Source organism: Schistosoma haematobium, chromosome ZW (assembly GCF_000699445.3).
Source record: "Schistosoma haematobium chromosome ZW, whole genome shotgun sequence".
Classification (NCBI taxonomy): Eukaryota; Metazoa; Platyhelminthes; class Trematoda; order Strigeidida; family Schistosomatidae; genus Schistosoma; species Schistosoma haematobium.
The window spans coordinates 5,997,514-6,024,699 of NC_067195.1; the positions used below are offsets into that span (position 1 = coordinate 5,997,514).

The 27,186-nt window shown below is 36.0% G+C and overlaps 2 protein-coding genes across 3 annotated transcripts; one reads left to right on the forward strand and one right to left on the reverse strand.

Moving 5' to 3' along the window:
* The first annotated feature begins 4,491 nt into the window (after positions 1–4,491).
* IDO1_4 (Indoleamine 2,3-dioxygenase 1) lies at positions 4,492–25,269 on the forward strand. Of its 2 annotated transcripts, XM_051210256.1 has the most exons (12): positions 4,492–5,405; positions 5,458–5,553; positions 7,589–7,708; positions 12,839–12,975; positions 13,512–13,611; positions 16,110–16,227; positions 16,867–16,918; positions 18,836–19,080; positions 20,823–20,921; positions 24,541–24,637; positions 24,693–24,766; positions 25,118–25,269. In XM_051210256.1, exons 1-12 carry the CDS (start codon positions 5,343–5,345, stop codon positions 25,174–25,176), a joined length of 1,260 nt encoding a protein of 419 aa, XP_051070230.1. In that variant the 5' UTR covers positions 4,492–5,342; the 3' UTR covers positions 25,177–25,269. The 2 variants fall into 2 exon arrangements, with proteins under 2 accessions (XP_051070230.1, XP_051070231.1); XM_051210257.1 differs by lacking the exons at positions 4,492–5,405; positions 5,458–5,553; positions 7,589–7,708; ... (4 more) ...; positions 18,836–19,080; positions 20,823–20,921 and adding an exon at positions 22,622–24,357.
* On the reverse strand, positions 7,930–10,079 carry MS3_00002653 (uncharacterized protein). Its single transcript, XM_051210258.1, has one exon. It carries the CDS (start codon positions 8,846–8,848, stop codon positions 8,210–8,212), a length of 639 nt encoding a protein of 212 aa, XP_051070232.1. The 5' UTR covers positions 8,849–10,079; the 3' UTR covers positions 7,930–8,209.
* Positions 25,270–27,186: the final 1,917 nt, after the last annotated feature.

Below are 27,186 nucleotides of genomic sequence, written 5' to 3' on the forward strand. Positions count from 1 at the left end.
TTGTCAAGTGTCATAATACAAGTACTAGGCATCAGACCGACAACATATTCCTTATGTGACTTAGTTTATTATGTGAGAGATTGGTTATTTTTATGGGAATCTAGTATGAGTTTAATCGGAATATCTCTATTGTTCGTCTGAGCAAAACAATTGTGCAAATAATCACCACGATCAGGCAAGTGATCAGCTCGCTATTATAACCATGAATTCTCTCATAAATTTCAGTCAGCTATTCATATGAATAGAATACGGTTACTGAATGCTTCATAAATATTCAATGAGATGAGCAGTTTGTGATGAATGCTTATAGTCTCCATTCAGTGGGTACTGTGTTGTTCGGTTGAATTGTATAAAGTAATAAATACTAGAGAAAATCACATAGTTAGCTGTTGAGATAGATAAGATCGATAGTGATTCCCATGTATTGTCGATCACAGTATGCGTTGTTTATTGACCGATTGAGCTAATATTGCTTCAGTCTATGTAGTTCAAACAACAGCAATGTGCAACGTGTTTCTTCGTATTGGTTGTGCATGACTTTGGTTCAGTGTTCAGATGTTGTAGATGTTGAATCCGGTGAACCTGATGGAAACGTGTCGTGTCTATTATCATATGATGGTCTGTCATTGTATAGGCGGGTGTGCAGAAAGAAATCGTGTGGTCAGTCCTATTTAATGTGAAAGCGATTCTCTAGATAACAGTGAGAGGAGTAAAGACTAATGACTTATTTATTCAGCTCTTTAAAAATCCCCATAGAATATTCAATAATGAGCGAACAATTGTCAGCACATAACATTGTTAAATTAATTAATACATGCTTTATTTTTGGCCTTTGTAAAATATTATAATTATGGACTTATAACTGTAGAGGCTGATGATGAAGTTATTGAAAACAATTGTTCGCTCAAATATTCTTCACTTATTTATTCGTTAGTAAGTTAGTTAGTTAGTGAACTGTTTCCACCACCCAAGAACAAATCAAACCTGAAACCATCAAGTCTCATGAAGACCATGATAAATTCAAATAGTCAGATCAGAGTGCTGCAATTTTGTGCTCTCGAATTACTTCAATTCGGTACATAGTTCATTCACGATACATTGTCATCAGGACATATTTTTCTCACTCGTAACACCGCTTCCATTCACCAATCACAATTCCCTACATGAACTTTAGAAATCCATATGAAAGTAATTTAATGTTAAGCACCTGATAAACACCAAAGTAATGTACAAGGTTATGGTGTGAGAATTATCTAGAACTTCATATTTTCTACAACTAATTGTCAGTTAATGTCAGTCAGTAAGGAAAAAATGTCTGTATGCTCTATCCATGGAAACAAAGTGCAATCTAAAGGCATATTTTTCAAAAATGGTCGGTTTCATACTAATTAGACATAAATGACACATAATTAGCTCTTTTCAAGTTTTCTCAATCTATAGTTTATTTACTGTCTGGTGTGATTTGCATAGCAAACATTATTGCTTCATAAAAAACTTAACACAATTTGTTTTATGTCTAAAATATTCACTAAATTTAACCGATATATTAAGGTAGAAGGTTTACCGTTTGCAAAACTGATTGACTAAAAATTATTTATTCTACGATTAACACAACAAAATTAGATATTCAGTTAAATTTCAAAGTAAACTCTAAACACCGATTTGGTCATCAATAAATTGAGTGACTGAACTGACTGGTTTCATTATGATGAACAGATCAAAGAGGAACAATCCGATGATTTCACCGTAAGCGGTAATTTATTCAAGTCATTCAAAAATTCTTCTTTTGTTCTTTACTTATTTCTTATTCTTCACCTCTTAAGGTTTATATTCTTGACTATCTGTCTATCTACACTATTTTCATTGATTACGTAATCTCAACAATACTACTACTACTACTACTACTACTACTACTACTACTACTACTAATGAGTGTACTAGTGGGGATACTTGAATGTATTTGAATACAAAATTACAGATCGTCATAATAAAATCTGAGAATCATACAGTAAATACTTCATCTGCAAAATGTTCATTTTTCGTCTCAGACATTACTGTTCCAGTATTTCTATACCAATTGGTTTCTGTTCCCGTTCTTTCCTTCATCACAGATTTGAGCAACAAATATAAGTGAACAATGTTGTTTTCAAGTTGATACGCATTAGACCTTTGTCTATTATGCATCGATATTGATACTGATTTGTGAAGAAATTAAATTATTCAAGACAATTTACAAGTGAACGATCTCAGTGAAACAGATTACATTTTGCAAATGAAGTATTTACTGTATGATTCTCAGATTTTATTATGACGATCTGTAATTTTGTATTCAAATACATTCAAGTATCCCCACTAGTACACTCATTAGTAGTAGTAGTAGTAGTAGTAGTAGTAGTAGTAGTAGTAGTAGTAGTGTAGTAGTAGTAGTAGTAGTAGTAGTAGTAGTAGTAGTAGTAGTAGTAGTAGTAGTAGTAGTAGTAGTAGTAGTAGTAGTAGTAGTAGTAGTAGTAGTAGTAGTAGTAGTAGTAGTAGTAGTAGTAGTAGTATTGTTGAGATTACGTAGTCAATGAAAATTGTGTAGATAGACAGATAGTCAAGAATATAAACCTTAAGAGGTGAAGAATAAGAAATAAGTAAAGAACAAAAGAAGAATTTTTGAATGACTTGAATAAATTACCGCTTACGGTGAAATCATCGGATTGTTCCTCTTTGATCTGTTCATCATAATGAAACCAGTCAGTTCAGTCACTCAATTTATTGATGATCAAATCGGTGTTTAGAGTTTACTTTGAAATTTAACTGAATATCTAACTTTGTTGTGTTAATTGTAGAATAAATAATTTTTAGTCAATCAGTTTTGTATACGGTAAACGTTCTACCTTAATATATCGGTTAAATTTAGTGAATATTTTAGACATCAAACAAATTGTGTTAAGTTTTTTATGAAGCAATAATGTTTGCTATGCAAATCACACCAGACAGTAAATAAACTATAGATTGAGAAAACTTGAAAAGAGCTAATTATGTGTCATTTATGTCTAATTAGTATGAAACCGACCATTTTTGAAAAATATGCCTTTAGATTGCACTTTGTTTCCATGGATAGAGCATACAGACATTTTTTCTTTACTGACTGACATTAACTGACAATTAGTTGTAGAAAATATGAAGTTCTAGATAATTCTCACACCATAACCTTGTACATTACTTTGGTGTTTATCAGGTGCTTAACATTAAATTACTTTCATATGGATTTCTGAAGTTCATGTAGGGAATTGTGATTGGTGAATGGAAGCGGTGTTACGAGTGAGAAAAATATGTCCTGATGACAATGTATCGTGAATGAACTATGTACCGAATTGGAGTAATTCGAGAGCACAAAATTGCAGCACTCCGATCTGACTATTTAAATTGATCATGGTCTTTATGTGACTTGATGGTTGCAGGTTTGATTTGTTCTTGGGTGGTGGAAACAGTTCACTAACTAACTAACTTACTAACGAATAAATAAGTGAAGAATATTTGAGCGAACAATTGTTTTCAATAACTTCATCATCAGCCTCTACAGTTATAAGTCCATAATTATAATATTTTACAAAGGCCAAAAATAAAGCATGTATTAATTAATTTAACAATGTTATGTGCTGACAATTGTTCGCTCATTATTGAATATTCTATGGGGATTTTTAAAGAGCTGAATAAATAAGTCATTAGTCTTTACTCCTCTCACTGTTATCTAGAGAATCGCTTTCACATTAAATAGGACTGACCACACGATTTCTTTCTGCACACCCGCCTATACAATGACAGACCATCATATGATAATAGACACGACACGTTTCCATCAGGTTCACCGGATTCAACATCTACAACATCTGAACACTGAACCAAAGTCATGCACAACCAATACGAAGAAACACGTTGCACATTGCTGTTGTTTGAACTACATAGACTGAAGCAATATTAGCTCAATCGGTCAATAAACAACGCATACTGTGATCGACAATACATGGGAATCACTATCGATCTTATCTATCTCAACAGCTAACTATGTGATTTTCTCTAGTATTTATTACTTTATGTAATTCAACCGAACAACACAGTACCCACTGAATGGAGATCATAGGCATTCATCACAAACTGCTCATCTCATTGAATATTTATGAAGCATTCAGTAACCGTATTCTATTCATATGAATAGCTGACTGAAATTTATGAGAGAATTCATGGTTATAATAGCGAGCTGATCACTTGCCTGATCGTGGTGATTATTTGCACAATTGTTTTGCTCAGACGAACAATAGAGATATTCCGATTAAACTCATACTAGATTCCCATAAAAAATAACCAATCTCTCACATAATAAACTAAGTCACATAAGGAATATGTTATCGGTCTGATGCCTAGTACTTGTTTTATGACACTTGACAATATTAGGCCAATACGAAACGAAATGAAGCAATAAGTGTTAATCCACATTCATTGACCAACCACAGCTTCATATGACCAGACACATATCTCCTAACACATGAGTTCAATCTGAAACTTAAATGGTCTATAGCTTAAATGGTCTAAAATCAAATGAATTGGCCAAGAATATCGAGTTGCTTGGCCTATAAACAATCCAGTCAACAAGATTTCATCTGTATTGAAGACTTAATAACAGGATATTGATCAGTTTTGGACTATCAGTTTATACATAATCCATATACATAACTCTATTACAGTTCTAGTTTATATTGTTGTTGTTGTTGTTAATCTGATCAATCCATGGATGAATCCACATCGTTTAAATCATTTTGAAATTCAACGAGCTAACCTGTGAGGTTTAGGGAAATATTTATTCATTGGAATAGATAAAGATCAACTGATCTTGGGAACGATGAATTGTATATCAGTGAACAGATTCTCAACTAAAATCTCAGTAATGATGATTCCTCAACAACAACAACAAACATTTCATCAATAAAATGAAAATCTCTTCAAACAGTTTCAACTTTAATTATATTTTGCTAATCTAACAATCAGTTTGTGATGAATCCATGTTATATTATTCAATAATTTAATTAGAATGACCTTATTTCATTGACGAGAAGAAGAAAAGAAGAAGAAGAGCGTTTAAACTATCTAGTATGATAATAATAAGAAGAATGATATTGGTCCAATATTATCATGCTATCAAGCTTATGATTGGACAGTTCCACTCGTATAGTTTGTTCAAACTAATACACGTGATAACCTACACATTATATGCATATATATAGAGAGAGACATTTATACATAGAGATGTATGAGACAGTCTCATTGAAGTAACTAAATAACAACTAACCAACCAACCAACGATGAACAGTTTAGAATCTTATTGTTTATCATTTAAAACTGGTGCAATTGTAGAGAATCCAATGGTTTGATTATCATATTGAACTATTAAGGTGTTTTTCTTTCAAATAATACTAGAAAACTCTTCCATCGAAATGGAAAGCATGGAACACATTAATTGATCGATTGCCGGAACTATCGAGAAATCGCAGTTTGAGAAAAGAAGTAGAATCAGTAAGTAATTGATGATATTGTTTAGTTGTTTTGTTTTCCTCAAATTATTTTATTGCAAACATAGATTTAATACTGAAATATTACGCATATTTGAGTTGTTTTAACTGAGGAAGCGTTGTGGGGCCCTTTATTTTGACGTCAATTAGATCGGACTATGTTATCGACGGGCTCACCACTTTAATAACCCGATATCTGTTTTGTAAATTACTTCACTGTAAACATAGATTTTGTACTATAATATTACGCATATCAGAGGTGTTTTATTTGAGTGCACGAAATTATTACGTAAAGTTTACAAGGCAATTAAATCTGGAAACATATACAATAGTCTATAGTAATCTAACTCACTTGATTAATATATGTGTTTCTGATATACATAATATTTCAAAATAGAAGAATTCCTGTATGGACACTGAAGTGATGTGTCCTGACCGATTCGATCCCGTGTCAAATATCATGAAATCCAGGTCAAGAGTTTCCTGTCGACCACCTCGAATCGCCATCTCAAGAGAGATATTATTGATAATGTACTGGAAAACCGTTTGATTATGTCAATTCAAAAGAACTTCACCTTAATAATTATTCATTTCCAACATTTCCAATATCGCCCTTCCACTACCAGTCATTCATTAAAAATTATGTATTCGATTCCACCAAGCATATAGTTATTCGAACACCTTTATTGTGTATATGTTTATTGGAAAAGAATTCCTTATCTTAACCAGTCACCTTATAACTGAGTAGATATTTCAAGTCGGTTTCAATATTACAAAACTGATATATATATTTGTAAATGAGTGTGAGTTGTCATAAGCAAAGATGGATAGTGGCAAGCAGTGGAATCCACGATGCGCAATTCTTCTCATTTGGGACTCGTCAAATGGATATGACAACAATGGTGAGATACAAGCAAACAACACTGAATGAATTTAAACTTCACCCCATTGCACAAGCACATGGCTATCAGGAATCAGTAGCTAATTGGGTAACATGATGTCGTTTGAAGTGATCAGTTCTGGGTCCGAGTCGCAGAGTGAACATCTACTGTGGGATGCAGATTCTTACAGCTGACCAGTCCTAAATAGGACGAAACTCGCGTCCTACATTCCACTGCTAGCCACTATCCATATTTGCTGATAAAGCTTGTGACGTGATGCAATGTTCAGACAATCCACACACGATTCACATATGCCAACAAGAGATGGATCAATTGCAGACATAAACAATAGTGGGAAGATACGAACAAACAACACCAAGTGAAAGTGAATTATGTTCAACTGTAAATTCTGTAATCAGTCATCAATGTTTCTAAGAACACAATCTTAGTTGATTACCGGAAAGTGTTTTGGAGCATTATTAGTCTGGTCGAAATCTATATTGGGTACAAGTTTCTTCTTGATCTGTTAAGAATGCATAATAATTGGGTTATAACAATTATAAAGGTCGAGAATTGTATCATTCGTGCTTAGGGAAACAATCAGAGAATATGGATTCACATAATTTCAGGTTTAATATCATGTGTATTTATATTACTCCTAAAATATTTTATCGGAACTACAAGACTCATTCATTTCACGTATCATCAAATGTCCTCTACTTACTAATATTTATTTATGCTTTTATTGGTGCATTTCTGAAATAACATGTTCGTATAAGCACTTTCAAACTTATTCCTTCAAGTAGAATGCTGATCCTGTGTTCATATATGGAGAAAATGTGGTGATTCAATTCACTTCTCATTTTAAGTTTTTTGTCGACCTCCTGTCTACCCACTGAGTTTATATATAGATAATTCCTATTATATGAAAACTGTGAGAAAATGTCTTTGAAATATACAGAGTAGAGATTTCAGACTTTCTGATACATACTTTCACTCTTGAACATTCAATGCGGTCGATTAATCTGCTCATTGCTGCACAATCGCTTCAATGAAACACAATTGAAAAAGATAATCAGATTACAGATTAATAGTAATAAATGATTAGTAAAATTACTTGTACGTTCTTGTAACCCAAATAGTCAACTTTTCTCCTAGTTACCACTTTTAGATTTGGATGGTCTTGATAATCATAAGGAATTGAGATTGGCACATAAGATTCTTGCTTTCATAACTTCTGTTTATGTATGGCAAGATGGAGAAGGTGGTGAAACAGAGGTAGGTGAATTATTCGAAAATGATATGTGTGTGTTATAGTGTTGAATAATTATTGAGTTACATCACGCTTCATTATACTTCTGTAGCGTGGCGTCGAGTCGAGGTTAACTATGAACACCGCTACCAATAAACACATGCCAAATAAATCAGAAGGCGAAGATCGGACGTAACCAAATAAATCCACAAAATCTTCGAGAAGCCAAATATCAGAAGACAGTTAATGGACCAAATCGAGATATATATTTGCTGGCGATCTCGTGGTATCGAAAGGATACCGAGGTCGTGCCAGAATACATGCTTGGTTACAGAACGTAACCGAATTCGCGCGAAGTTACTTTCAAAGTGTAAGTAAAAGGAGGGAAGGAAAATATACCTGTCATTAGCACAGTCAAACAAAAGCACATTAAAACAAACACTGGTACAGTTGGTTATAATAATAATTGTTTCTATTAAACCAGTCGTGCTCTCGTGATAAATGTGTGTCACTACAGGAGCCCCCCGCTAGAAAGGGTTTACACTTTCGATAAATAGCGGTTTAATTCGTGGGACTGATCGGCTGACGAGCGATTGTAGGACGGAAGAATTGGTGGACAGGAAAGCGATCGTTGATCGTCGAGTTGCCAACGAAGGTCGTTTTCGGAGAACGGTACCAGGAGCGATGTGCTGTATGTATTGCTTGAGTTGGCATGCTACACCAGAGTGGTTTGTATCCAGAATCTGAAGATTGCGTTCGTAGGGAATGCGGACCAGAAACGTTGCAGACGTAGGACGAAACCACGTTGAGCCAAAAGAAACCAGGAGCGACCGTAACGACCAAGTTCGAGACCAAGCGTATGCCAAGCATTCGAAACCAATATATCGACTGAGTACGTTGACAAGAGCATGGCTGGCCAGTCCAGCTTTCGCCAAAGTTGACTGAAGTCGACGGAACCAAACGGAGATGGTCGAAGGCGTAGGCTCCGGAAACAAAAAGAAAATCAAAAAAGAGAAGAGTGTAGCATGCGTGTAGTATAGGAATAGTCCTACACCGTATCGGTTGTTGACTGTGCGACTAGTCGCGGAAGCGTACGGGCAACCGTACTCGGCGACCGGAACGTGAGACGATAGTCTCGTTCGTATTTCATGAGCCTGCAATCTCATCCGAGGTCAGAGGCGGCGTGGTCTGCTGATCTGGACGTGAGACTATCGTCTCGTCCGTAGACGGTGCAGATGACGCGTGCTGTTGACCGGGACGTGAGAATGAGGTCTCAGATGCATCTAGCGTGGGACCTGAAGAAGATTTAAGGATCCCGCTAGGTTTGATAGGTCTAGCATTGAATCTCAGGTTATCAGATAGGGCACTGTCATTGACGTGTGCTGGTTTGAGACGATCAATGCTGACGATCTCGACGCGGCCATGTCGATCAACCTTGAAGGTCTTTTCGTGACGAGCGATCACGTGAAAAGGGGCTTCGTAAGGTTGTTGCAAAGGTTTGCGTACCGAATCTACTCGTACAAAAACATGTGAACAGGTAAATAACTCTCGAGGGAGAGCGACCTGTCGATGTTGTATTCGAGTTGACACCGGAGACAGCGTTCGCATAAATGCAGACAGTCGATGGACGTAGTCTGATTTACCGAAATCAGGTCTGCTCCGTGGTGTGAAGAATTCTCCGGGCAGACGCAATGTCGTGCCGTATACCAGTCCATCGGCGGAACATTGTATATCTGCCTTTAAGCTCGTTCGAATACCTAAGAGGACGAGCGATGAGGTTTCGTACCAGTTGTCGTTCTCGTGTGCTCGTAGAGCACTTTTAAGTTAGCAATGAAACCGTTCAACTTAACCATTTGATGCTGGGAGGTAGACGTTAATGCGTATGCGAATGCATTCCGTACCAAGCAGCCGGGTCAGCGAGGAGAATAGTTCATAGGGGAAAATTTCTCGAATAAAGCGTGGAATTCATCGTCACGCGAATAAAAAGTAACAAGGATTCGGTACACATAAATGTGAGTCTATTATATTAATACTATTCTTATCGTTATCCGTCATGTCGTGTATATTAAATATTGAAGGATAATATGAAAATATACGACAGACGTGGATAGATAAATCATAGACTCACCGAATTGGCTTCTTTGGAAGATTATGCCAGATGTTGAGGCGTGTTCCAAAATGCGGGTCACCAATTGTAGCGTGGTGTCGAGTCGAGGTTAACTATGATCACCGCTACCAAAAAAACACGTGCCAAGTTAATCAGAAGGCAGTTAATGGACCAAATCGAGATATATATTTGCTGGCGATCTCGTGGTATCGAAAGGATACCGAGGTCGTGCCAGAATACAAGCTTGGTTACAGAACGTAACCGAATTCGCGCGAAGTTACTTTCAAAGTGTAAGTAAAAGGAGGGAAGGAAAATATACCTGTCATTAGCACAGTCAAACGAAAGCACATTAAAACAAACACTGGTACAGTTGGTTATAATAATAATTGTTTCTATTAAACCAGTCGTGCTCTCGTGATAAATGTGAGTCACTACACTTCCATATCTTGGAAGTGATTTTAGCAAAAGCGTAATACACTCATCAGCTATTGGTTTCAATAACTTTATCATCAGTCTCTACAGTTATAAGTCCATCACTATTGTGTTATTTTTGCATAGGCCTAATTTACAGGCATGTATTAATGACTTTGACAATGTAATATGTTAAAAATGGTGAACGTTTGCATCTGTTGTGGTATAACTGCTTCAAGATAGTGTCATTTGTATTGTAGATAGGTGATCTGATAAAGGTCAGAATGATTTGGTGTAAAGTGTCCAGTCACAATCCGCATAATAGTAATGTAGTACAAATGAAAATGGGAAAATCATGTGAATAAAATGCATAGTAGGCGAATTTCATCTTGTCAACTGAGATAATAATGATGATAGTTATAATATCTTTGTGTGAATAATGATATGTCATAGGAGGAGTGTTATCAAGGTAATTGCGAGAGAAAAGTGTTCCTATGAATTGGGAAAGATAGAAGATTAAGATAGATGTAATCATAAAATATGAGGGTGAATGGCTTAAACAGGTTTATAATATTCAGTTTAGGTATCCGTAATCCAGTTGTAGACCAAGGTAAACATAGAGACTGGATATACCTTTTCTGGATACATAAGTTCGGTTTTCTGGAGTTGATCCAGATGGCCTCAGCCATGTTGGGTAGCCGTAATCTAGCTCCTTGAGGTAGATATCTTGGAACTAAGGATAAAACAGAGGAAGCTTCCTCTATTTTAACATGATGTTCTCCATCTACCAAGTGATAAACAATAATACTGTTGATCGATTTATTAACTTCTTTTCCCAACTATGTTGGTACATGTTGACGAACATGCAATGATAAAGCCGTTTGATTACGATCTACGGTCCTAGCTGCACAGGAGCAGTTGCATTGGTATGCACACATGGAGGGGCCCATCATCGGTTAACTATCCTTGATTTGTTGTGTAATTACTGGTTTAGTTGAGAAAATCATATGTAGCTTGGTGTCGTGCAAGGTCCTTTCAACAGATCTTTTGAGTCGACGTGTTAAAATATCACCCACTATGTTCCGTTTAAAATCCAGTCTCAAATATAGGGATTTTGCTGATTGAGTTTCAATTTCTTCCTGTTTTATTAGCTTCTACTAGGAATTTTCTGACGAGCTTATCTGGATAGCCATATTTCATAATGTGTTCTTTATGGCACGGTCTATCCTTCTAGAAAGAAGGACATCTAGGAAATCTACACCATTGTCTTTTTCTTCTTCGCTGGTGAATTTGATAGCTCAGTGGACGTTATTGGAAAAATCTTACATCACTTGTTCATCGATATTTTCATCATATACGATTAGTGTGTCATGTGTGTATCGATAGTAATAATCCAGCTTACTTAGGATGTCATTCAACGGTCGATTTTCTAGTTTGGGCAGCAAAAGTAATAGCAAGTATTGAGCCTAGTGGTGATCCCATTGCTATTTCATCTACTTGTCTGTAAAATTCATTGATAATCATAAAGTAGATATTCATGGTACATTTGAACAAAATCTCCTTCATTTTACTTATTAGGATCGGTATCTCTATGTTCTTTATATAGCAATTGTTCATATATGTAATCGATATTTTCAGTCAAGGGGGATGTTAGTGAACGAAGATGCTATTGTCTGGTGATAACATGGTTTCGCCATTTCTATTCATATTTCTTATTGTATCCATATGATATTATTATATTTATGGACTTGTAGAGCCTGGCAATGAAGTTATTGAAGACAATAGTTGACTCAAATATTCTTCATTTAAATAGTTAGTAACAATTACTTATAAGATGTGGAATAACTTTAAAAATCGAGTGTTTATCAGAGATAATAAACCAATACTGTTTTTGTGTAAAACACTATTATCTCTGGTGTACAGAGATTTTGTGGTCATTAACAATGTCATTGTTTATGTATCTTAATTAGGCTGATAGTGAAATCATCATTGTTTTTGTAGTATTCTGATCAAAAGAAAAAGCAGTTAGCAGGGAAACCAACTGTTGTATGAATGCGAAAACACTAACGTTTACGAGTATTTTACTAGTCTGTTAAATGAATCATAATTAGTTGGATGAATGCAGAATGTTCTGGCATCACAAATGACCCATATTATATTGAGTTTTTTTGTTGACAAAATAAAGCTGAATTGTGACTTGCCTTGAAATCTAGTGTGAGAGAATCGTCTTGTTCAGGATTGGTTAGCTAGATGTAGTTGTTGATGACCAAATTAAAATTCGAATGTACCACTTACAATGTCAAACTGCAACCTACTAAGCTACAGAATCCAAACAACTATTGACTTTCCAATCAATATGAAGTTGTTTTAGAATGGTGTGTATTTCTCTGTTGTTGATAATAAGGACAGTAACTGTTGAATCTCTGTGGAGTGAACGTACATGGTGGACGGTTTGACAATATGTAACTGTTCAACCAAATGTTTTATTATAGATATGTTGGAGTAATCATTGAAATTAAGATTTTAAAACGCAAATCTCTGCATAGATTTATGAACTTATTTATAACCAAGTATTTCATTAAATGTTCCACGTAGATATTCATCTCCATACTTGTTCTTGCTCTAAATATGATTTCAGTCATTACCAGTACAAATCGCTAAACCACTATTACAAGTTTCTGATAGACTTGGTATACAGCCCATACTGACCAATGAAGATCTAGTCATATCCAATTGTATTCCTTCAACTTTGCCAACAGAAGAACAAAGTTTGAGGTATTCATTTATTTGACCACATTAATATGGTATATTGTGATGTATTCAGTTAGTACTACACTGGTAACTCAATCAGGTTTTAGTCAATAATTCATTTAAATTGATTAGGTTTTGGTTGCGGTCATAGATCGTTCGGTTTTAGACTCCGATTGAAAGCCTGGAAGCAGTGGATGTTTGTCTTGTCCAATTATGAGACTCTTGAACAGTGCATATTCACGATACGGCACCAGACGGACTTGAACTGATTTCGAATGAAAATAGAATACAAGAAAATTGGATTTGATTGAAAATTGCTTTTTGGTTGATTGACAACAGTAGATCATTTGCATACATCACTTCACCTATTAGGAATTACAGCTTTATTTTTGAAGAACATACATCAAGTTTTGACACATGTTCCGTCACTCACTGTAGCGTCGCTCTTGTACTGATAAATAAAATTCCAGAGACGTAATTTAGTAATGTCAAGTTTCGCCAACATTTCACTATCGAAACAACACTTATCATGTCCATCCTAATTGCATGTTTTTCTCCAGTTTTTTACAATCTATACACAAGCCCACATATCATGGAAGTTGGGAAGCGTTTATAACTCTGAGTGCCGAATGTGAACTATTCTTTGCACCCATATTACTGGTAAGAAGAATAGTTGTATATTTGTTTTGATAAACTAATAGAATTTTTAATTAAATATATCAGAAGAAGAGTTCTCTTCTATCAAGTTGTATGGATGAAACGGATGTATCAAAAGTGAAATATATATGTAAGGCTGTGACTGTATTTCCGCGTCGTTGGTCAAGTATTGATTGGGAATACAAATTCACGAAATTCATAAGCATATGTTTCGCAAAATAATGTCTAGATTTTCTTTAAGTGTTATTTTAGGATTTTATAAATGAATTTCAATACGTCTATTCCTATCTACATCTTACGTTTAAGGCATTTGACGTTTTAATATCTGTTGGATTATTGAGGCTTCAAACAATTAGCAGTATTGTAATGGATGCTACGCACAAGAATGTTCGTAAGCTGTATGTCGTGACAGTCGTCACAAAGAGTGAATTGTTATGGTAAAACGAAAGCACACAGTAGACTGAACATTTGATGACCACATGAGAAGACAAGTTGAATGGTAGAACACACTGGGTTATGCAAACACATGATCGGAGACTGGGTATACGTATGATGTAAAGCCTTTGCAATTTCGCTTAACAAACAGTTCATTCGTTAGCTCACTGTCTTCTTCTGCACTACGATTAAATGTTAAATAATCAACTCAGTTAGTCAAAATGTACATACATAGATCTGTGCGGCATGCTGTTCTGTGGAGATCAGTTCAATTCGGAAACTCTAACAACTGGTGGTTGTGTGTTGAAATTGAAATCTGAGGAAGATACTCCAACTAAACTGAATTTACCGTGGAGTATTCTTTACTTGTTAATGGTCTTGCAGATGGTCTATGTTTGTATCGAAATGCATATTAAATAATTTTTTCATCATTAGGTGTTAGTATCATACTCAATACATTTCACGTTTCTTGTAGAACTCAAAATATATGTGTCTCACTAGTCTGTCAGTCAGTCAGTCAGCTACAACGTAGGACCAGGCACATATGTGCATCGGTCCAGGTTGCCATACCGCATCAGCACAACAAGATGAACACCGGATTCACAGCAGTGGTTAGGTCAAAGGTGGTAATATATAAGAGAAAGATTGCCTATAGAGATATAGTACAAGAAGAAAGAATTGGTTCGTAGAAAGAAAGATATGAAGTGATTTTAATCTCTTAGTTTAAAGGAAGACAGGGAGTGTATACACCGACGCCATTGTGATCGATTCTGAGCCATGTCACCAAGAGTCTCCAACCATTGGTTACGAAAGTCAAGCGGACCCCAACCACTAGTTTGTAATGCAGATTGAAACCCATCAAACGATCTACAATGCAGACAGTAATTTGAGTGAATAATTACTTACAGACAGTTGAAAGAAAACTCTGTATTTATTTTATGACAGTTTGAACTTATCACCAAGGCATATTGTTATTCTTGAATGAACAGTCATCCACTGGTGAAAACAGCAACATATTTACTTCCGAAGTTATTTCTTATCAATGCAATTCATGTTACTCATAACATTAATGTCACCATGAGAATGATGATAAATGAATGCTATCTCGAGCGTGATTAGTCATCATATGATTTAGATCTTTTGAATTATAAGAACACGGATGAAATGGTAGATGTGATTTAGGTGCTTTTTGAGTCGTTCTGATTACCAAAGTTCATGTAAGAGTTCACATCTACTTTTACATTCTTTAAATAGAAATTCACACACACACGCACAGTTTGTCAGCAGTAATTAGAGAATGGTGTGTTTCTTGTCAGTATAATTAAACAATTCCATATCACACCATAAATCTTAATAAAGTAGTCATAAATGTTTGAGTGATCCAACAACCTTCCAATTTATTGACCACCAATCAAGTCAGCTAGCAATAAGGTGTTTCACTTGAGATAATTTTGGTCCAAATTTCAAATTTTCAATTTTCACTGGATAGAACAGATCAATTCTGTGGTAACAGTTTATAGGTCATCCCTAATATCGAATGTTTTCGTATGATTTACCAAACACTTATCGATATGATCATCCTATTTAGGTTATCACTTGATTAGATTCTACTCGAATTACAGATTTATGAACGATATGCCATTGAAACAGTGTCGACTCATTTGTCGAGCGATGACAAAATCTTATTTACTTCATGGATAACATGAATGCATTGTGTTGAGTAGTGAACAATGTGATCGTGTTTTCCGTAAACCGACATTTCATCCATCTGATCTATAAATCACTGGTGGTAAGAGTTGAATTTTAGTGAATACTCAGATTAGTTAGAAAGTAAGAAAATGGAACTAGAATGTTATTTGTAGAGAACAGATATTTTTCTGTGCACTTCCATTTACCCAGAGGTGATTAGTTTGATACCTTCACTTTATAATATGAAATTGTGTGTAGTAATACATGGTTTGTGCGGTTTATTAGATTTTCGTTGTTCCCAATCCATAGACCATTCAAGGATTTATCAATAATTACAGTCATTCTAATCTTTTGATAGAATTTGTAATCGTTTGTAGGAAATTATGAATGCCATTAAAGCTCAAGATCCATTGAATGAGGATGCTATCACAGAATGCTTAGAAAATATAGTTAAAGCGTTTGTACAATTTAGAAATGCATTAAAGAATTTCTATGGTAAGTTGAATACTTTGAACTGTTTCAAAATTTGGTTGGATGGTTTATGGATAAAATGAGTGAGTAAGATTATAATATATGGACAATATTTGAGAGATGTCAAAGAGACCTTGAGAATGTCCGCTTACTAACAAGAGTTGAATGAGGATGATAAAATAGTGTGAGGAATTATGAATATGATTTACAGTTTGATGTTAGGGTTGTGAATCAGATTTAGATATTTCATCACAAGCTGGCAGCAACTATAATGAGAACTTTGTTCGAATCATACTTTGTTAGGTATCTTTTGTGTTGTTTCGTGTCCATTTCTGACAACCTTAAACAAACTTCCTATTCATGTGATCGACCGACTACACGAGTGTGGAGGAAGCTTTTATTAGCTGAGTGAATTGGAAATGTGTGAACACTCATTGATCAGTGGTATATATCTCATTGATTAGAAATACAAATCATTTCTTGACCAATCATGTGCATTTATCTTTTACCCTGTATCCAAATTAATCAACATATCAGTATCACCATTAATTCAGTTTAGTTTTTCATTGTACCAATCAATCAATCAATTCAACATGTTATTTATTACATGAAACTACTTTTGTGCAACTGTTGACTTACATTTCTTGAACTTGAACTTAATAGGTAAATTAAATTCAGAAGAATTCTATGTCGATTTAAGACCTATTTTGTGTGGGTAAGTGAATGTCATTCATTTGTATGTCAATGGAAAATCAACTTTTAGTGAATGTCACAATAACTAATAATGTATATGATCAGAATTGTTAGACAGATAGCATATTACTTAATTAAATCACCTTAGAATATGTAGTTCCTTGTGAATTATCTCCCTGTAAGCTCAAATGAACATTTCACACTATGGAATACAATGTTCGATATAAAGGTTATATTTCATTCTGCTAGAAACTAGCTGTTTTCATTCATGATTGGAAGGTTTATTTCATATAATTGAAATAGCTCATGGTGTCACTGAATAAAAATAGAGAGAATTCAGTGAAGAAAACTTTCCTTTCGACGAAATCATTTACTTAATCTGAACATTCGTGTTCGTAGTTATATGGAAAATATATATCTATAAAAAGATAGAAAAGATTGCATCAGAAACTGATTCGAAACTCTTATTATCAAAGGAGGTTACTCAATAATCAAGGGGATCGAAGGGAATTTGAGTCAATTTTTATATACTGCTGGGGCACTGTCGATCCACGAAATTAAGCCCGAATTCAGTTTTTACGATTATGACCTATATCTTTCTCGTTTTCCTCAAATCTGTCAATTGGACAATTATTTGAACCGTAAATTATTTTCATCCTTATATTATATGCTATTACCTCTTGATTATGGCATAACCTCATTTGATAATAAGAGTCTCGAATCAATTCATGATGCATTCTCTTCCATCCTTCTATAAACACATATTTTCCATATAACTATAAATACGAATGTACAGCATAAGTAAATGTTTATTTTATAATTAAACAGTGATCAGCTTAATCTTTGATTGTGTAATTATATTTCAAACACCCTTAAAAATACTTTAATTAATATAATTTGGATAATTATCAGAAAGTGAGTTTTGTAGAGATGGTAGTAATTTAATAGTTGAATTCATGATTCGATTCAAGCTAGACTACCACGGAAAACCTGGAAGCAGTGAACGGCCGTTATTTGCTGGAGTTTTAGTGAGAAGCCATGACTAGTGGTGTTCAACCGTGTTTGGTGTGAGGCAGTGACTCACTGAAGATAATGTTGCATGGTGGCACGATTTCGTGAATAGGTTCAAGTTAGACATTAACACCGTTGGATACTGGCCGACTTAGTGGTCCAGAGATTAAGTGTTCATGTGTGAGACTAGGACATACTAGGACAACACGTCCGTCCAGTGCTTCCACGTTTTCCTTGATGGTCTATCTTTAATCGACTCATGAATTCAACTATTATATTTCGATAATTTGTCACCTCGATGGAAATGATACAGATTTAGCAAAGAATCAAGAATCCATTTATATTTGTGCCAAATCGCATGGTAAATTAATTAAGAGTCATTAGTTCATTTCATAATAATAATAATATGTATGCTTAGTGTGAAATGGGAATCCTTTTATATTCAATTCTCATGCAATTATATTGTAGAAACAATTGCAAAATTTGTTCACTTATTGTTTGCGTAGTCTTATATGTACGTAGTTATTCAGCTAACGTGTTTGTTTACATTAAAAGTGAAACTTGAAAAGACAGAAACTATATTATAATGTGCCAAGTTCAATTAGGTTCTTCTATTGAACGACCTATTTAGGAACAGCATATAACTCAACCATCCATACTTTCCAGAGATCATATTCTATGAAGTCTAGTTATTATTAGTATGACTATTAATATGACTCGAGTTTATACAATTGATTTGAATGCTGTTCCTACATCATTGAAGTAGTCTAGTACTTTGCTGAAAACCATCTAAGATATTAGTGAAATGTTTTACTAAGATTTTCATCAAAATGTGATGTCTTAATATTTAGGGCTTTCATTGTCATTTGTATGTTCTGAAATGAATAGTTTATTCAATGAACTGATGCTGTGATTTCGTATTTTACAGATGGTCTCATGGAAAACTTAAAGACAAGGGTCTAACTTACGAGACAAACTCACAACACATAAACAATAATAATAATGATAAGAATGAGAATAAGATTGAGAATACGAAAGCCATATCAAGTTGTCCATTTTCTGGTCAACAATATACTAGCAACACGGATCGACGGAAATGTATCGGAGCAAGTGCAGCACAGTCAATAACGATTCAGACGTGTGATGCATTTTTCCAGATAAAACATGATCCTGGTAAGTAATCCATTCAACATTTAAACTGTGTTCGATTTCTAACCTCATTATTTCATTGTACATCCTACACAACTGCTATCTGTATGGTGGAATTCAGTGTGAGTCCTTTTATCTTGACGTTATTTGATGGTATAATTAAATAAGCATCGACAAATTAACGAAAAGAAGTGATACACGCTTCGAAATTTCCATCAAAATGTTTAATAGTGTAATAATTGCATACCTATGCCTATTAACTTTCGTGAAGGAACCTATGTTGCCCACCAGCATTCTCCATCCACATCTGTCCTGGTCAGTCCTCTCTAGTTGTTTCCAGTTTCTATTCGTCACATTCATGTCTGCTTCCGGTTCTCGGCACAGCATATTCTTTGGTCTTCCTCTTTGCCGTTTCCCTTAAGAATTCCATGATAGCTCTTGACTCGTGATGCAGTTTCATGATTTCCGTATTGTGTGTGCTACCCACCTCCAGCGTCTCTTCTTAATTTCCTCATCACCTGGAAATCAGTATGTTCTCACCCACAGTAAACTGTTTCTGATAGTATATGGTCAACGGACACTGAGAATCTTGTGTAGGCAATTGCTTAGAAATGCTTGTACTTCTGTGATGATGGTTGTAGTACTTATCCAAGTTTCAGCTCCATACAGTAGAATTATGTTGATGTTAGTATTGAAGATTCTGACTTTGATATTGGTTAATAGTTGTTTCAAGTTCGATTCGTTGTTCAACTGTAGGAATGCTGTGCTTGCGTTGCCAGTCTTTCGCTTCACATCTGCATAAGATCCTCCTTGCTAATCGATGTTGCTGTACAGGTACATGAAGGATTCCACATCATCCAGAGTTATCCCATCTAGCGTAAATGCGCTGGTGTTCTCCTCGTCGTATTTGAGGATCATGCTTTTTCCATGAAGTATGTTGAGTTCTGCAGATGCACAGGCTGCTTCTGTTAAACTGTTTGTCTTGACCTGAATTTGTTGATGTGTAAGGGATAAAGAGACCAGGTCATCTGCAAAGTCCAAATCGTCTACTTGCAAGCTGTCCATTGTACTCCGTGTATTCCTTCTCATATCAGGGTCTTCATCACACAGTCAACCACCAGAAGAATGATAAAACTTGAGAGTATTCACCTTTGTCTGACTCTGATCTTCATTTGGAATGCATCTATTAGTTATCTTCCATACTCCACTTAGCAGATTGGTCTGTTGTACGAATTCTGGATGATGTTAATGATACTCTCATTACTCTATAGTATCGAACAACGTTCCATGTGGCTCTCCTTTCTACGCTGTAAAACAACTTCACATAGTCAATGAGGTTGTTATATAGTGATAAGTTTCATTCAATTGAATGTTCAACGGTGATCTGTAATGTCACGATGTGGTCTGTGCACGATTGATCCATGCGGAATCCGACCTGTTGATCTTGAAGCTGAACAAGTTTTTATAACAAGATTGTTTTCTACGGGACAGGGATTCTGACCTCATGTCAAATACTTCTCACTTAACCTGTCTTGGGACCGACAATAACCCTCGAAATGCTACAGGAGGTGTTTTACAGTTCAGTAAAGTGGAAATAATGAAAAACTGAATACACGACTATGAGAAAAATGTTCCCTATGAATATACACTCTCTACTGTAATCACGAGGTTAATTGGTGTAGACACCTATCCTACACCATCCAATCATGATCATCATTTGCCATAAATCAAACACCTCTCTGTTCATATTGATTTTGTTTTTCAAGAGGATGAAAAATTCTTCCGTAACATGCAGACATATATGATAAAAGAACATCGACAGTTTCTTCAAGATCTAGCAATGCATAGTCGAATCCGTTGTATAGGTAAGTTCCAGAGATTAATTAATGGAAATGTTACTATATGATTGAATATAAATAGATTTCATAATTAATGCCTTTTGTTTGTCTGATTATGGGTTTCAGACGAAATGGATACTATGTCACAACTAATCTTATATTCAGTTTCATTGCTTAACCCCATCTCTTAATCATTGAGCTTCAACGCCTAGTTCAAACTTATATGCTATATTTTACGTGGTTCTATTTATCATAATCCCATTAGAAAAACCTGTTGTTTGGTAATTTCTTATTTTATTTTTATTGAATTTGTGAATTTCGACAAATGTATGGACGTGGTTAGATTGTAGTGACTCACATTTATCACAAGAACACGACTGGTTTAATAGAAACAATTATTATTATAACCAACTGTACCAGTGTTTGTTTTAATGTGCTTTCGTTTGACTGTGCTAATGACAGCTATTTTGTGCTTCCATTCTTGTACACACACTTTGATTGTAACTTCGCGCGAATTCGGTTATCTTCTGTAACCAAGGTTGTATCCTGGCACGATCTCGGTATCCTTTCGATGCCGCGAGATCGCCAGCTAATAAACCTCGACTTGGTCCATTAATTGCCTTCTGATATTTGGCTTCTCGGGGATTTTATGGAGTCATTTGGAACGAGCTTCTTACGCCTTCTGATCTATTTGGCACGTGTTTTTTTGGTAGCGGTGATCATAGTTAACCTCGACTCGACACCACGCTACAATTGGTGACCCGCATTTTGGAACACGCCTCAACATCTGGCATAATCTTCCAAAGAAGCCAATTCGGTGAGTCTATGATTTATCTATCCACGTCTGTCGTATATTTTCATATTATCCTTCAATATTTAATATACACGACATGACGGATAACGATAAGAATAGTATTAATATAATAGACTCACATTTATGTGTACCGAATCCTTGTTACTTTTTATTCGCGTGACGATGAATTCCACGCTTTATTCGAGAAATTTTCCCCTATGAACTATTCTCCTCGCTGACCCGGCTGCTTGGTACGGAATGCATTCGCATACGCATTAACGTCTACCTCCCAGCATCAAATGGTTAAGTTGAACGGTTTCATTGCTAACTTAAAAGTGCTCTACGAGCACACGAGAACGACAACTGGTACGAAACCTCATCGCTCGTCCTCTTAGGTATTCGAACGAGCTTAAAGGCAGATATACAATGTTCCGCCGATGGACTGGTATACGGCACGACATTGCGTCTGCCCGGAGAATTCTTCACACCACGGAGCAGACCTGATTTCGGTAAATCAGACTACGTCCATCGACTGTCTGCATTTATGCGAACGCTGTCTCCGGTGTCAACTCGAATACAACATCGACAGGTCGCTCTCCCTCGAGAGTTATTTACCTGTTCACATGTTTTTGTACGAGTAGATTCGGTACGCAAACCTTTGCAACAACCTTACGAAGCCCCTTTTCACGTGATCGCTCGTCACGAAAAGACCTTCAAGGTTGATCGACATGGCCGCGTCGAGATCGTCAGCATTGATCGTCTCAAACCAGCACACGTCAATGACAGTGCCCTATCTGATAACCTGAGATTCAATGCTAGACCTATCAAACCTAGCGGGATCCTTAAATCTTCTTCAGGTCCCACGCTAGATGCATCTGAGACCTCATTCTCACGTCCCGGTCAACAGCACGCGTCATCTGCACCGTCTACGGACGAGACGATAGTCTCACGTCCAGATCAGCAGACCACGCCGCCTCTGACCTCGGATGAGATTGCAGGCTCATGAAATACGAACGAGACTATCGTCTCACGTTCCGGTCGCCGAGTACGGTTGCCCGTACGCTTCCGCGACTAGTCGCACAGTCAACAACCGATACGGTGTAGGACTATTCCTATACTACACGCATGCTACACTCTTCTCTTTTTTGATTTTCTTTTTGTTTCCGGAGCCTACGCCTTCGACCATCTCCGTTTGGTTCCGTCGACTTCAGTCAACTTTGGCGAAAGCTGGACTGGCCAGCCATGCTCTTGTCAACGTACTCAGTCGATATATTGGTTTCGAATGCTTGGCATACGCTTGGTCTCGAACTTGGTCGTTACGGTCGCTCCTGGTTTCTTTTGGCTCAACGTGGTTTCGTCCTACGTCTGCAACGTTTCTGGTCCGCATTCCCTACGAACGCAATCTTCAGATTCTGGATACAAACCACTCTGGTGTAGCATGCCAACTCAAGCAATACATACAGCACATCGCTCCTGGTACCGTTCTCCGAAAACGACCTTCGTTGGCAACTCGACGATCAACGATCGCTTTCCTGTCCGCCAATTCTTCCGTCCTACAATCGCTCGTCAGCCGATCAGTCCCACGAATTAAACCGCTATTTATCGAAAGTGTAAACCCTTTCTAGCGGGGGGCTCCTGTAGTGACACACATTTATCACGAGAGCACGACTGGTTTAATAGAAACAATTATTATTATAACCAACTGTACCAGTGTTTGTTTTAATGTGCTTTCGTTTGACTGTGCTAATGACAGCTATTTTGTGCTTCCATTCTTGTACACACACTTTGATTGTAACTTCGCGCGAATTCGGTTATCTTCTGTAACCAAGGTTGTATCCTGGCACGACCTCGGTATCCTTTCGATGCCACGAGATCGCCAGCTAATAAACCTCGACTTGGTCCATTAATTGCCTTCTGATATTTGGCTTCTCGAAGATTTTGTGGATTTATTTGGTTACGTCCAACCTTCGCCTTCTGATTTATTTGGCACGTGTTTATTGGTAGCGGTGTTCATAGTTTACCTCAACTCGACGCCACGCTACAAGATAATCAGAACATTGATTGTCATACCGGTCATCATAATTTTGATTACGTAGATGTGTGTCAATGCCTTTTTTAAAACAGGGACGTAAGATCTATTCAATAACAATAAATTGATGTAAACGTATTTTCATCTGAAACCGTCGTCAGTTCAATTACTACTGAGTATAAACCATACACCACTAAATAGAAGTGCATTAGTTAAATATAGATCCTTTATTCGAAGAAAATCCGAGACCCTGGTTTCGAATTCCGCTAGTGTGATTGTGACTGCGCACTGCTGAGTAGTCGCACAATAGGGCGAAACGGCAGTTCAGTGCTTCCAGGTTTTCAGCGGTGGTCCAACACCAAGCGGTTCATGACCTAAATCAAAAGCTTATTTAAAATGGAATGTACTTTTGATAATTGGTTTTTGATGACATTCAGTGTGTTTAAATATACTACTGAAATTTATGAATATTTGATGTGAGTTAAGTAGATGATAGTGATCAATTAATGTAGTTTGTGCATATTGAACACTGAATAAAGTTCATAAGAAGCAGTAACTAAGTGTTTTTGCTATGAGATTTGAATATATTGAGACAAGTCATGATACCAACCTCTGGTAGGACGTTGGTTGACCAAGAAAAAGTAACTTTCCTGTTTAGATTAGTCGTTTTTTTCTCCTGAAATAACTCTGTTTATATCGTTAGCACAACAGGTTTTCGTTACATGATTATGAACTCAATCACATAACATCATGATACCAACATTTCAATTTGTTCTTTATACTTCATCGAATCACTTGCAATTGAAATTTTACTTAATATTTAGTTGCTGAAAGCAAATCTTCTCGCATGAGAACAGCCTATAATCAATGTCTTCAATCATTGTGGAATTTCCGAAATGCTCACATATCATTAGTTAAAAGGTAACTATAGAATAAATGTTAGTTTATTGGAAAATGAATAATTACTTTTCATTAGATTCATCATACAACCATCACAAAGTGCAGATGCTAGAATAAAACAACTTGATATTAAAGGAACAGGTGGTCAATGTAAGTCCTTTCTCATCAATCAATTTCAATTTTGATCGAGATCATGAATAGATGAATGTTAGACCACAATGGTAAAACTGGAATCACTGGACGACTGTTTCGTCTTTGTATTTGATTTCTGAGAAGTGCGCATCCACGATCATGTTTGCGGCGTTCGAATACAATACATTTGTTCTTGCATGTGGGATCGCAGGTGCGCACTGCTCAAGAGTCCCATATCAGGATGAAACTGCCATCCAGTGCTTCCATGAATTCAATGGTGGCCTAACATCCATCCATTCGTGATCTCAATCAAAACTCAACAATCTCCACAACCCGTCACTGACATTTTCTATGTATATACAATTTCAGGTTTAAATGTCTTTCTTCAACGTGTACGAGATGCAACACTTTCTGCATCGTTGGTTTAATTAACCTGCTTTGAAATGATATCAGTTTATACAAGAATGTAATTTTTTCTGTTTTATGAACATCTTGAGTAAAATATACTTGATATTTTATTAGTTTTCTTCTTCTTCTTCATTAACATTTGAAATGAATGGTCGATATATTGAGATTTGGACAGTACTGTAGTTTCTAGTATTAACTTAAGTGGTAATCTCAATGCTTGCTGTCAGTAGTAGGTCATTTCCCAATGTCTGACGTCTAGATGTCGCACTTTTGTCTATTTTCCCGTGATAGAATATATAATCATGTGTTATTTGGTTTTATAAGTAATGTCCACACATGGGAGACGATCGCTTGTGTGTAATGCTATGGCAAATATTGAGGGGTTGGTAACGATTTTATCTGTAACACCTTTAGAATCGAAGGATCCCAAATCCAGTGAAACCAGAAATCAGGAATGAAGGGGTCCAAAGATACTTTTGAAAAGTCGTTGATGTGTTAGGCAGCATTCGATCTAATACGGCTAGTTGTTTCAAGGAATACTTAGAACGGTGTGCACAGTGATCCAGTATAAATTCTTTGCGCTGCTTATTAACTAACATACTATATGCATCATCATCACCCTCTACTTTATTTAAAACAGACATGTCGAATGTACATATGTGCATACTTATTTTGAAATACGATATTTCAATGAACATCTGATGATCGAACGCATCAATTCGATTAGATTGTTCAACTTTCGCTCAGCTGTTTGATTGTTTCGAATACTTCACATGTGAATACTTCCAATATACTTCTGTTTGATTGCCCATCTAATTGATAGTTCTATCCCACTACTATACTGTGTTATAAATACTTGAGAAATACTGACCGTTTGACACTAGGAACATTTTAGATTCTTTGCAGTACGATGCAGACTAGATCAGTCTAACACAATTCTGGATTTATTTCACTACAATACAATTACCGCATATTTGATACTCAATGTCATTTCTTTTTCAATACAATTTCTGGTGATCCTAATTGACAGAGTCCATACAAAATCGATTGGCTCTACGACAGAGTAAGTACGTAATACCAGTACTGATGTGAGCACCAACGTTAGATCTGGTGATCTTGTGTGTTAGAGATCTAACTTGCCATCAAACCACGATAAATCATTTGAGGACAATAGAGTCTCGAATGTCCACATGTTATTTTGTACCATTCCAGGCTGTGGTAAGCGACCGCACGTCAATTTGCCAAGACAAAGAGGTGAACTGAGAGAGCTTCATTCAAAAGCAGGTTCTGTTTCAAGAATCTTTGGAAAGACTACAACTTACGGACAAACCAGTGAAGTTAATGTGAGTGAATCCTGCATTTTGGCGTGAAATTTATTCATTCATATAGTTAAATAGCACTTTGACATTGCAGCTGATGTCAGTTAGTGGTGAAAACCTTAATTTTGATGACTAAAGTCAAATTCCAACCCTAAATTCCAATCCTAATTCACCATACTAGTTTATAACCCTCTTGTTTAGACACCATTATGGTGTCTCTTATAGGTCGCCCATAAGTTTTGGCATCACCAAATCTGCATTATCAGTAACTAACAAATTGCATTATTAAACAATATACAAAGGTTCTTCGTATTGATTCTACATGCAATGCTAATAACATGAAAATTAGACGTTGTTTGATAACTTTATTGTATAGGTATCCGTTGTTTCAGTTAGTGATTGTGGCTTCAATACTTAATAACTTTGGAATGAAGAATAACAGTTGAGGTTATTTTAGACAAGCATGCTCCTGTGTAGTTGGAACTCATAAAAGGTTCTCGGGTAAAGATCGGGCCTACGAATTTCTGTGAATTTACCCAAACAAATATTACCACCTGGTTATTCAACCAATCATTAAATTAGGTTGAACAAATAGACGTTCCTATTAATATAGGAATACTGTTCTGTTCTTTCTGGATAGATCACATAATGTCTGTTCAAAAGGTTCTATTGAGTTTTGCTGCAACACCGAGTGCTTCCAATTTCGAAAGA

Bases quoted from the DNA above. Each gene is read 5' to 3' on its own strand.
- IDO1_4 (XM_051210256.1), top strand. From the start codon at position 5,343: ATGAACAGTTTAGAATCTTATTGTTTATCATTTAAAACTGGTGCAATT. The intron at 5,554-7,588 runs GTAAGTAATTGA...CTTTTCTCCTAG, and splicing joins TGAGAAAAGAAGTAGAATCA to TTACCACTTTTAGATTTGGA. The intron at 20,922-24,540 runs GTAAGTTCCAGA...CTTAATATTTAG, and splicing joins TAGTCGAATCCGTTGTATAG to TTGCTGAAAGCAAATCTTCT.
- MS3_00002653 (XM_051210258.1), bottom strand. From the start codon at position 8,848: ATGAGATTGCAGGCTCATGAAATACGAACGAGACTATCGTCTCACGTT.